The 12,818-nt window shown below is 41.7% G+C and overlaps 1 protein-coding gene across 3 annotated transcripts in view; it reads right to left on the reverse strand.

Annotated features, from left to right (window-relative positions):
* Positions 1–12,818, reverse strand: part of AGBL1 (ATP/GTP binding protein like 1) — a 300,344-nt gene that overhangs the window by 246,926 nt on the left and 40,600 nt on the right. For all 3 annotated transcript variants that reach the window (XM_010717492.3, XM_010717491.3, XM_010717493.3), the window contains 4 exons: positions 4,183–4,246; positions 2,938–3,084; positions 2,304–2,435; positions 372–465 (listed from right to left, as the gene is read on the reverse strand). In XM_010717492.3, coding sequence (XP_010715794.1) covers positions 372–465; positions 2,304–2,435; positions 2,938–3,084; positions 4,183–4,246 — 437 coding nt within the window. The remainder of the gene's footprint in view (positions 1–371; positions 466–2,303; positions 2,436–2,937; positions 3,085–4,182; positions 4,247–12,818) is intronic.

The raw sequence follows: 12,818 nt of genomic DNA on the forward strand, positions 1-12,818 counted from the left end.
CAGAGCTGCCACAATTCCACTGAGCCTGCCCCAGGCCAGTGGTGACAGGAGGCTCTTGCTAAGGGGTGGGCAGGAGCAGTCTGCTGCTTGGATGCGCTTCTTAAAATCCAGTCCTGACTGGAAATTGAAGGATGATATCTTGTAATCAAACTGCCATTGCTACAAGTAAACGGCCACCAGCATGAATCATATGATGAATCACAGCATAAGCGTGTTCTTCAGGGAACTATTTCTGCCTCTTAAAAAATCTGTAGATTTAAAGTGAATGGAAATTGTGCATCGATTTCTGATTTCTTTGCCTTTTCACGTGGAACCAAAATTTTATTTCTTGCTGGCCTGGAAAGATGAGTTCCCCTTGGACTAATGCCTACCTTACAGTCCTGATGTGCTGCTTGCTGTAGGGGGTGATGACTTTGAAAAGCAGCTCCATGGCTCCATTGATGCCAAGCGTGGTTCCTGCAGCAACTAAACCAATAAAAGAGAAAAGCAGTCAGGTCTGAAGCAGGCAGTCTGCAATGATGTGTTTAGAGCTGGTGCAGGGAAGAGACTTGCTGCCCCTCAGGCTATGAGCAGAGTTCCATGGGCTCCCAATTGTCCTAAACATATCATTTTACAAACAGATGAACAGCAGCACAGAGCTGGCAATGGACACACCTTTACACAGAGTCATACCAAAACCAGTTCTCAAATCCTGTGCTTCTTCTCTGAGTTTCCCAAAAGCTCCTTCCCCTGTGAATATTGTACTACTCTCCAGAGAGCAAATCATAATCAAATATGGTCAGGAAAATGACATGGCTCAAATTCTTCCTACATGTGCCAGAGGCAGCTGCATGAGGATGGCTTATTTCATAGAGGCGTGATGGAGGGTCAAGTTTAGTTCTACTTGTGCTTTTACTCAGCAGTTTGGAAGCGTATTTTTGGGAGGGGAGCTTCTGAGTACATCTTAATTTCAGCTACCTTTAATCCTTCACTTGACAGCACACACTGGGAGCATTTATAGACAGTTCTGGCAATCCAATTCTAAAAATGCCCAATGAAGACTTTAGTAGTTTATCGGGCCACAAAGACCAGAGTCAAAAATACTCAGACAAGATGGAAGCATAGCTGGGCTGGAGGCACCTGAAGAGTAACAGAGCTGTCCCAGAAAAATAGTATAGGATGGATTTTGAGGTAGGGGTGAGGGACTTGACACGAACAGAAAGGAGGCGAGGCTGCAGCATACATCCTGCAACCTCTGTAACGTCTGCAGCTGAAATGGGATGCAGGTGCACTGAAGCAGAGCAGTAATTGGTGCAGATTATCATTTTGGGTGGGAGGCAACACAGGGTCATTACGCAGCTGTGAAACTCAAATAAAGGCACGTTTCAGCTTCTGGCCTTGGCTGCATTTTCAGTCAGACTTGGTCTTTCAAATGCTGCTTATAGCAGGGAGAAGGGTTGAATGTTGAGGTTTGGCTGCTTGCCTGAGAAAGCCCATTGCATGAAACTAGCTCCTGTACAGCTAGAAGGGACCTGCAGGGCTGGGAGCCAGGAATGCTAAATCTTAGGATGCGTGTAGCAGACTGCAGGCAGGATGGCTGTCAAAAATTATCTGTTGGGTGAGGAAAGAAGGGAGGAAAAAGATGGTTAGAGTGAGCAACGGGAAACTTGTGCTGACAAACTCAGTGCTTCATAGCAAGGAAAACCTGTATGAATCTGTAAGGATCCTTAGGAGTAATACCGGGAATCCCATTGCTTGAACTGCTTAATATGAGGGCACAGCCATACAAGACAAGGGAAGGAACACTAAGACAGGAGAGGAGACGGGGCATTAAGTTCCCAGCTCTAACACGTGCTTCCTGAAGTGCCTCAAATGAGTGATTTCTCTGTCTCTTGCCTCCATTGCTCCAACTGCATTATCCTACCCTGTACAGCTGCTCTGAGGATCAATACAATCAACAACAGTGAAACTTGGTTATTGTGATAACAGAAACTGTATAGCAACTTAAGGTACCTAAGCCCCAACAAAAGAGTTGGCTGTATGTATTATGGTATAGGAGACCATTGACATAAATACTTTCATATTCATGAATATTTTCCACTTATATTTTCATAGTCCACAGATGAAATACTTAGTAAAGGCTATATAGACACTTTTGAGAATATTTCTTTCTAGGGTTATTCTGGATTTTTGTGTCCAATTCCATATATTAACAGTGCATGCAGACACTTGTTCTAAGCAGAAATGTTTATTTGCACTGAAATGACTAAAAAGAGCTCTACTAATTGCCATGCTGAGGAAAGGAGGAAAACCTAGGTACTCACCATTAGAAGCACAAACCCGCAGGACCCAGAGGCAGTGGGTGAGGTTCAGGTGGTGACCCAGGTTTTGCCTTGTCAAACTCAGGATCACATCAGTTGCTTCTGCTTTCTGCACTTTAATCCCAAACTTCCTGTCTGTGAAATGCAAAGCAGAATCAAAATTATTGTAAAGACCAAGTATCTGCAGAAGTACTGATGAAGAAATGTGGACCAAATCTCACAAGTGGGGATTTCATTAAAAATTCATTTAAGTATACCAGTGAGTTAGATCGCTGTTATTTGCAGGTTACGCTAAAAACAAGAGAACATCACAATTACCTACAGTCACCATATACAAAGAGAAACCATTTTATGATTTCACTTAGGTTAAGAGAATCAAAAGTAAGTTTCTGCTAGGGGGGAACTTTTCAGCTAGCAGTTCAGCCCAAGGCAGAATGTGTGTGCGAGCACACCCTCCCTGTCTTTTTCCAAGACCTCCAACTGGCCAGACTGTAAATGACCAGTATTTTCAAAGCAGAGCAACCCAAAGTAAACTCAAAACACTATCAGGAACATCTCAGTGCTGATTATTGCTAGGACCACCTGTTAGTTTTAAGCCCACTTTCCTAACCCCAAGCATCCCACTGTACAGCAATACCTTTTTGGCCAACCCTGGCCAGGAGGCGAAGCAGAGGCAGGAGGATGCTGGGGTCGGGTGGCTCAGTCCGGGCAGCAGAGATGAGGGCCTGCAGCAGTGCCTCACTACCCCCTTTGCTGATCACATAGTGAATTCTTCGTCCAGTCCCTGGGGAAAAGGCGACAAGAAGGCAGGCTTTGCTCAGACCATCCTCACTCCAGACATGCAGTGTTAGCCTTCAACCTGCACAATGCACACAGTATTTCCACGATCTTCTCAAGTTGTTTTATTGCCATAAACCCCAGATCATTTGCAGAGTTGACCTCTTGATTGCCCCCAGACTGGAGATGTGGCTAATAGTGATGTGAAAAAACGATGCTCTCTTCTCATCTCACTTCAGCAGTCATTACCTTCACAAAACCACTGCAGAGGTTTTTCATCGTGCATTGAAATGCAGCACAGAAGAATAAATAGAGGCACCAACAGATTTCAAAGGGGCGGAAGGCTCAGTGATCTTTCCTTAGATATTGGAAATTAGACCAGACAAAAAAAAAGAAAATCTCCAACAAGTATCTGCCAAATGAAAATGAATCCTGGAGAAGCTTTCAGACAAATCTAGATCTTCAAAGAAACCAGAAACTAATCCTGCGAGCCCTACCACATCAACAAACAGGAGTCTATGGTCACCTTTGGCAGCTGAACCAATTCTCCTTGGTTGCAATCAGCTGCACGTTCAGCCCTCAGAGCACCTGGAGGGGAGATGCTTCCCCTGCTCTCCCAGTAGGCAATCCTTCCATCTAACGAGGAATGATCCTTCAGGACTTGCAAGGAGAAGCTTAGCTGGACACGCAATGTCTGTGATGGCGCTGTGAGGACTGCGTAACACAGGAGTCTCCAGTACTTACTGATGCAGCCTAGTAGCACAGTTGGGTTAAGAAGTACTGAACAATTAGTAATATATCTGAGCTAAAGTGCCATTACATTTAATTATTTTTTCAGGGTTTTGTTTTTGTTTTTTTGCCAATTCACTTATTTTTTGATGTGGCTCAGGCACACATAACAACATGTCATTCTTGCAGCCTTCAGGTGGAGGTGCTGAACTCCCTCTATTATAAAGTATTTGTGGTTTGGGAAGTCAGGTTCCTCTCTTCATCTCACAGCCCTGCCCTCTAACACCACAGCTAAGTATTTCCAGTGGCTGACTACTAAGAATTAGGAAAATCCTGTCCTTAGCCTGCAGGCATTGCCCCAGCTATGCTTCCTTACCCAGAGAGAGCAGGTCAGTGAGGACACCGAGGATATTCAGGAGGACATCCTTGTCACAGGAGCTCTGAAATGGAAACACAACAATTTTAGTGTTCAATTCAGAACAGTGAACTTCATACAACATCAGGCTGCAGTGGCTCATGTGGCGCAGACGCACTGAAATCCCTGTTTGGATACTGAGTACTCTTTGTGCCATCTGGCCAGTGAATACATGCAGCCATATTGATAACACATTCTAAAAGCCTCTGACAGACACAGTGATCCTACCACGCAATATTTAATACACAGTAGCATTTCTGCAGTGTTTACATCTTAATTCTAAATTACATCTCTTTCTTTAGATCAGTCTGGTTACCTCGAAGCTGAGGAAATTAACCCAGCAACGTGTTGTCGTTTTCAATAAGAACATCCGTTATTACGGCAGATGGAAAAGAATATCTATAAACCATATCAATCTCCTTCACAAGAAAATCACCCTGTCTTTGCAGCTTTACAGCTACAACCACATGGAAGTCTGGAGGCTGGTGAGCAGAAAGATACCCTAAACTTATTTTTAATCAAAACTGAGCAAGCACCACACCCTGACACCACACTTTCTGCTTTAGATTGACCCTACATTTTTCTCTAGAGGAAATGAGATACATCATGTTTTTGGAGAAGGAAACACATGCTATCTACTATTTATCCGTGTGATACATTGCAGCTCTTACTCGAATCCTGCTCTATCCAGATTTCTTTGCTAAGATCGAAGTCTCATCAGTCCGTATTGTTATATCACAGAGTTAAGTTCTAGATCTCTTAATATCCGTACAAATACAACACAATAAGAATTTCCAGTATAACAGCAAACTTCCCTTTCGGTAGCCTTGGTTATGAATAACCTTAGTTATTTCACATAAAGTGATCCTGTTCTAGTTTATCACCCACTAAGTTATTAAAATAATAACATCTTTTTTATTAACAGAATTAAAAGAATAACATCTTACACATATATGGCTCTTGAATGTTGAAGCACTTCAGAAATTGAACCTACTAGTACCCACTCTGGATATATGTGGTCACTTTACCAGCCAAAATGACTTAACCATTCTCTGACATACTTCACATTACATAACTGAATTTATACGGCAAGAAATCAAGAAGTAACACCTAGCAAAAAGAAATTATAGAAAGAACATAAAGAAAATCTGTATAAGTCAGATCTGTGATGATTATTAATGCGGATGGACAACTTATTTCCAGTGGCTCCCAGCTAAAGCAACAACTCAAACTGAAACGGCCCTGAGGATGGTGCAGCTAGGTAGGCAGCTCTATATTGTACCCTTTTGCTGTTGTAGTGGGGGAAGGTGTGCTCTCAGCGAGACCTGGGAATGAAGCAGGGAAACAGGTCAGCTTTCACAGTTAAGATGTCAGCCAGAGTTCCCACTTGTGTCACAGAACTCCTATGGGATGCTCAGCAGCTCCCTCCAACCAAGCTTCCAAAAGAGTCACTATGATGGCACTGCTGGTTCTTTCCCAGCCAAGACAAACTATTTGACTTCAATGAAAATACAATAACTCGTGGTCCGCCATTACAACTCTCACCTTAGAGAGGATGTTCAAATTCATGGTACTGGCTCAGTGGAGCGCACAGAGAGGAAGTGCTGCAGCAGGGTTATTGCAGCTCTGAATACTACTACTCCTTGGTAATGGATAGTTTCAGTGATAGCTTAAGTGATGTCTTTGTTCATTAGTCCAGCGTTGAACTGTCTCAAGTCTCCCAGAACATTCAGAGGAAGTAAATAGTGATGAGAGCTCTCCTCCTGAATTTCTTGGCATTTTTTAAGCATGGGGACTAAGTAGTCAGGAGCAGGCTGTCAGGGGTGATGAGTACCCACCAAATTTACAGACTCCAGGAAGAGTTACAGTTCTCAGCACCTTTTTTAAATATCAGCCCTCTAGTTTTGTCTTGCTGCCTCTCAGTATCCTTTTCCTCTGTAGGTGGATGGATTACACATTAAGGTTTCAGTAATGAAGTCTTCATTGATTTATGCTCCTATTACACTGGGCTGTTTATTTTAACTGATTGGATTGTGGGTTTCCTAAGCCATTAACACAAATAGTGATGACATAAGATATCCTCTGAATTTCCATGCACTTTATCCAGGGGCTCAGTTGAACAAAGAACTCAAGGGGACATAAAAGATCAGCCTTTAAAATGTGCAAATTAGAGCTGGGTTATATTGCCAAATATTTTATTATCTGAGTATTTATTCTTGGTAGTTTAATATTAAAATTCTGATTGGATTGGTTCCTCATCATTCCCCTTCCTCCAGTGCACTAGTGAGGGAATTAGATGGTTGTGTTTGCTGAAACAGTAGATAAAGCCCTGGGTCCATTAAAAAAAATATATTTCCTGCAAATTTCAGTGGCAAAGATTTCAACCACTGAATAATACAGAAGACCACAGAAGAGCACAGCTCCAATTAACAATAGCCAGACAATTAAAAAAAAATTAAAACAACTCTAAAGTCGCTGTTGTCTTACAAGATAACAATTTGCCTTTTGAATAGAGACGGCTCAGATTTCGACTAATTAGCTTGCAATGCTCAAAATTAAAGATATTTGGACACTGAGTTCTACCAGAATTAATTGCTGAAATTAATGCTTATACCAAACTGTTTGTGGAAGGATTGCCAACAGATTCATTCATGAAAAGGTTTCGGGAAATCTTTTTGAATAGTAAGTGCATTGAGAAAGTCACAACTTGTGCCTAATCTAAAAAAGATGAATAGGGTAATTTCTTTAATGCAAATTACTTACCCAGCTCTGGTTAAAATAAACACATTCGTTATTTTTATTGAAATATATGCTTGATGTTTAAAAAAAATGTTAAGCAGAGAGAGGTGAAACTCCTTCTGCTAAATATTTTCCATTCCTGCCAGCACTTGTGGATGTTACCTACAATATCTGTACACACACAGACTAATGAAGATGCATTCATGGTATACGGGTGGAATGTGAACAGAGACTCAAGTCAGATTACAAAAATCACCAACCACCTGCAGGATTTCACTAAAAGGATTTAGAATTAGAGCCAAATTGTTACCTATTAACAACAGGCTATAGCTGCCTTCATGGCTTGCAGCCGGACAAGGGCTAAAGGAACAAAAAGCATCACTTAAAAATCAAGCACGGCTATACTTCTTGGCCAGAGCCTCTCATCCTAGCCTTACTTCAGCAAAGCTTGCTGTCTTTCTCACCCACCTAGGAGTATCATGGGGCTGACTTGAGAGGTATTTAATCAGCTCCCAGCTGATCATTTTCCTCTGAGCTTTTTCTGGGAATTAATCCTTGGAACACTGGGGCTTTGGTTAGCTTGGCTGAAGCTCCTCATGCATAAACAACAGGAGGATGTAGAAAGCTAGGAATAAGAAATACCAGAAGTGTGATCATTGATACATACAGGCAGCAAAGGGATTGTTACATTGGGTTTGGAGAGCAGCTTGATCCTAAGATCCTTCTGACCAACAGCTCAGGTCATTGGGAAGGAGCTCCCGTGTGCTCATCCTGCTATTGGGAATGTGCCAAGACAAGATGTTATTCACTTAAAACAAGATTATAAAAGTCACAACCAAGCCACAGAAACAGGTAATCTCATTTCAGCACGGAAAGACTCCAGAGATTTCTTCCCTACAGACTTTGAAGAACCACCAGAGATCATTTTTCCCATCCCACCTGAAGGACAGCAGCTATCAGCTCAGCACCCATGTTAGCAATGGCCTAAAACGAAAGCTTCAGTCACTTCTGTGGCTCTAGGGCTTTCATAGCTTTTGCCCACAGGCAAGTACCCCTCCAAATAAAACATGCAAATTACAGAGAGCGTTTACTGCGAGTGTAAGCATTATTGTTACCAAAAAAAAAAAAGCCTGGAAAGAAATAATACAGCATTAATTTGTGCAACACGATGTTTGCTAATAGATATCTTATTGGGGGGAGAAAGAAATATGAGGCTGTTATTCCACCCGCAAAAATTATAAATGCAGAATTAAAGAAGTCACTCCTGCAGGGCAACAGGTAGCGTGTCTTCTGACAGCACTCCTATTAAATTAATTGGATATAGTGTGACCACTTAAGGGGAAAAGAAAAAAAAGTACTGTGCTAACCAACTTCCAGAGATTTTTTTACGACAGGCTGAGGAATAGGATGTCCAGTTCCAGGTTCTATTTGTTCATTTGCTTGTTTTAAAATAACCTGTTCCTAAACAGGGAAGCAGAATTTGACACGTTCAAAATGTGCCCTTCTTTCTTCCTTACCCTTCATAAATTTGCTCACACAAATAGCAGTAGTTGGACTAACTGTCCGTGTAATGATGCTTGCATCTGCAAGAAGATTTCTCATTCCTGCACTCAGAGTCCATGAAAAAGAAAACCTGATGCGAATTGCATCTGCTGAAACCAATGCAAGCCTGGGCGCCAAGCAAAAATCTCTCCTCACTTGCTCTAAAGACATCCAGAAACTATTTGGCTCCTAATAACTGAATTAACACTTAAATTAGATTCTGCTCCCGATGCTCTGCCACCAGCGAGAAGGTGTGCACAGACTCAGCTATTCCACAATGCTAGCAGTATGGCTTTGCCACCTGGACATCTTGCCACACCTGACTCCCTGGTCTCTCAATAGCCATAAAACCAGGCTCACTGCCTTACATTCTGCACCTTGCCAAAGCAGACTGCTTTTTCTAATTTAAGTGAAGCTAAAATTCACACTAAAGAGAGCAAAACACCACTATGTGCCCCCATCCTCAGCCTCACTATTCAGCCAGCTGTGTTTTCTTGTTACTGGGGAGATCTCCAGAATTTCACTGGGGAACCTCAGAATAAGGAAGTATTGCAGATGATTACAGCTAAAATTTTGTTATCACTGAAGCACTTTGTTACATCATTATTGTCATCATCAAGCCTTAGAGGAATGCTGAGAAGTTCTGATCTTGTTTCTCCTGCTCCTAAAACATCCAAATACTCCCATCATTGTCACCATCTTCTGTGGTGAACTGCACTTGTCTCACCTAACCTTGATTACCTTGCTCAGGAGTCAGACAGGTCAGGAAACACCAAGGAGGAGGGGAAGGGAAAGGCTCTATTTATAGACTGGAAGGAGGACCCTGCTGCTGGGATAGTGTCCTAAGTGACCTCTTTAATCCTACAAGAGAGGCATTCACAGCTGTGTGGGATCACGTAGCCCTCAAACTGTATGCAGGGCAGCCAAAGGGCCTCCGAGAGCATGACATGTGGTCCAGCAAGTCCTTGCTTCTGTTTGTGAGCTATGCTTGCTCCTTCACACCTATGTCCAGCATTGCTGACACCCCATTTACCCAAACACCAGCCATTTTCCTTCCTACTGATGCTCAATTCCAAGCCAGGCTCTGTGATTTACTGGATTTTATACCAAAGGAAACGTTAAGCACTCAAAAAACTTCCCTTTCTCACCTGATGCAATCAGATGCAGGGCTTTTTCCCCCATGATCTCCATTGACCCGAGGTTAGGTTTTTGGTCATCCTTGCTTGCTCTTGCAACCTTCTATACACACCAGTTCACAGCTGGGTTCAGTAATGAGGTACTGTTCACATCAACACCAGACAACCAGGTAGGGTAGACAACCAGGACTGTGTAGAAACAACACCTGAAAGGCAACTTTCTCCATGTTATTGTACTGGACTTTGCTCCTGTTCATTGAGATTTACGTCTTGTTCTCAAAAGATACGTGCTACAGACTTTGGGACTGAACTGCTGCAAGGCAGACATGGGCCAAGTCCACACTTATATCTGAATGCCTTCAAAACACTAAAAGGTGTTGAGATGTAACAGCTTTGACTGAACTGATCTCCAGCCAAAATAACATGGTGAATAACACTGTGGAAATCATCTGTGCCAAGGAATCTTACTATATTTAATGCAATAAATTGCACTAACATAACACCTTTCATCACAGGATCATAGATTTCTTCACAAATATTAATTAACACCTGCCCCGCCGCATCCTTCCTCATGAGTATCAGATTCATTGTCCCTTGTTTGGCTGCAGGGAAATATCACCTAGTGATGCTTAAGTGAATTGCCCACCATCTAAGTAAGTCAGTGGCAAAACCAGATGGGGACTTGAAAGGTCCATTCCCCCAAGATGAAGAAGAGACCTATCCCTTGTAGGGAATCGGAATGCCAAACTGGGAAATAACATCAGTGAGTCCTAGCCCTACTTGTGAAGTGATACTCATCCTTGTGTCCAAGCATGGGGGAGATGCTACACTTTTTATTCATCCACAGAGGAGTTAAGAGGCACATGGATCATGATCTGAGCCCTCAGTTTTGCCTGCTGTGTCACCAAGTCTCCAGACTCGTATTACTTGACTTCAAAGCAAGGTTTTTCCATCATCTGTGCCACACCATTCACATATCACACTAATAAAGCTTTCGCACCCAGATGCTTGCAGGAATTGTTGGGCTGCAATTTCTTGGATGCCTTTAGCAAAGTAAATTGCTTTTTCTTGCTTGCGTTTTCTGTGAGTTAAAAAAAAAAAATACAGAGCTATCCTTCTACACAAGTCCCTCCTCATATATTGTTCATTTTTGTCATTTCCTCCTCTCACTTATGCACCTCTAATAGAGAAATTCCTTTATTATGCAGAACTGATGGCAAAGCACATTATTTTTTAACCTTAAAATTCTTCTGTTGAGTTGGAAGCATTAAAAAAAAAAAATGAGGAGACTTTGAGGTAAATCAAATCACATGATATTCTGAAGAATTTCAGACATCCCTCTGAACACTTCTACAGTTCTTTCTGTAATTTCTACTGCAGATAAATTCTCAGAGGACATTTATTTTACCATAAGTTGCCCGTGACACCTAAAAACTTTCACTGGATTTAATGTTATATCAAACACGTTTCCTTATTTTAAGATCTATTTTTATTCTAATCCTTAAATCAGCCTAGCATGTGTCTCTCATATTCACTTAAGATTTCATGTAGCATTAGCTATTCTTGCACAACAACTTCGATACACATGCTAGCACCTACTGCCTCTTGGTGTTTCTTGGATTCATACCTTGGTTTATACCTATACTTCATATTACTTTACCTGTCACTGAACTATTTTAAAATATTAACATTTCATTCGAATGATGCTCTGTTACAGCTACACAACACAACTGCTACCCAAACTTAACAGGGAAGGATCTGTTTTTCCTATTCAGCTGTAGTTTTCTTTTCCTCTATAGTGAGCAAAGAGCATCATGAAACACGCAACAACTTCTCTTTGCGAGCTTCTGTAGCTGTCACTCCAGAGAATGCTCTGTTTTTCAAAGAAGTGGATTTATGAATTAACAAAGATTTTTTTTCCCCCCCCTCCAGCAAAGCCATTTCCCAGAATACAATCCTTGGAAAAATTCCAAATGTACTTGCTTTTTAATAAAGACACAGATTTTGAAGTGTAAGCATGTGCAGGTAAAAACAGACAACTATAAGCAAGGACAGCAGTGCCTTCATATCTCTGATGTTCCTGATTAAGCAGGGCACAAAAGCCACAGGGGTCCCTCTGCCTAATCTTGGCCTGCCTTGGCTCTTCCTTCCATAATGCTGCATTCACTTTGGGCTTCTCTCTCTGTTCCAGTGCTAACGTCCCATTTGATACATTTTAGTCTGACATAAACCCATACAGGGTGATGAAAAGGGGCACTATAAGGTATATTCTGGTTGAGACTCACAGTAGTCCTTTCTCTAGCTGAGATAAGTGTCCTTATGTATCAACCTACTCCACTTTCAAAAGTGCTTTCTGGAGCAGCAATGAATATGCCTTCAATCAATCAACACTTAATAATGATGATTGAGGTTAGAGTAATGGAGATACACTGTTAATAACTACTGTTAGTCACAGCTTATTTTCTTAGGGGGTAGAACCTGAAAGTGAAAATGAAGAACCTATTTTTCCCATCCAGTCTAAGTGAAAAATAAAATAAAAAAAAAAAATCAAACAACAAATGAAATTTGGCATCCATAATGAATAGCAAACTCTGCTTCCAAATCCTTAATGATTCAAAGTAGTATTGCAAGTAATGTAAAGCAGAACACCTGTCTAACTGCATTGCTGAGACTCATCTGTCTAGATTTTCACAGCAACCTCTAAAAAGCAAAGCCCTCAGCTCTACCAACTTTTTAAAAAGTATGACCGGGTACTCCATTCACCATCCAGAAATTAAAAATACTGTTATCTTCAACCCATATCCCATGTAAGCCATCAGAAAAGGCAAGCCAACACCACCATATTAAGAGCAGGCATGTTTGGGACTTCCTTCAGCTCTTGTTACTTCATTTCTGCAGCAGAGAAGCATTTGCAAAGTAAGTGTTGGCCAGTCAAGCTAACAGGCATTTTGTTAGCTCAGTGAATGAGCTCACTGCTGTGTTTGTACTCTAGGAAAAAGTGACAGGAAATAAATTTAAAAATACGAGCTCAGTGTTCTGTCTGAGACACTATCTGCTTTCTGAGAGTAAGGTGAATTATGCTGGGAATACCCCAGAAGGAGATTTGGTATGTGCCACAGCCTAACCCGATACTTTTATCCAACACCAGCATGTACAGACCACCACAATGTAGTTGTGTCC

This window comes from Meleagris gallopavo, chromosome 12 (genome assembly GCF_000146605.3).
Source record: "Meleagris gallopavo isolate NT-WF06-2002-E0010 breed Aviagen turkey brand Nicholas breeding stock chromosome 12, Turkey_5.1, whole genome shotgun sequence".
NCBI lineage: Eukaryota > Metazoa > Chordata > Aves > Galliformes > Phasianidae > Meleagris > Meleagris gallopavo.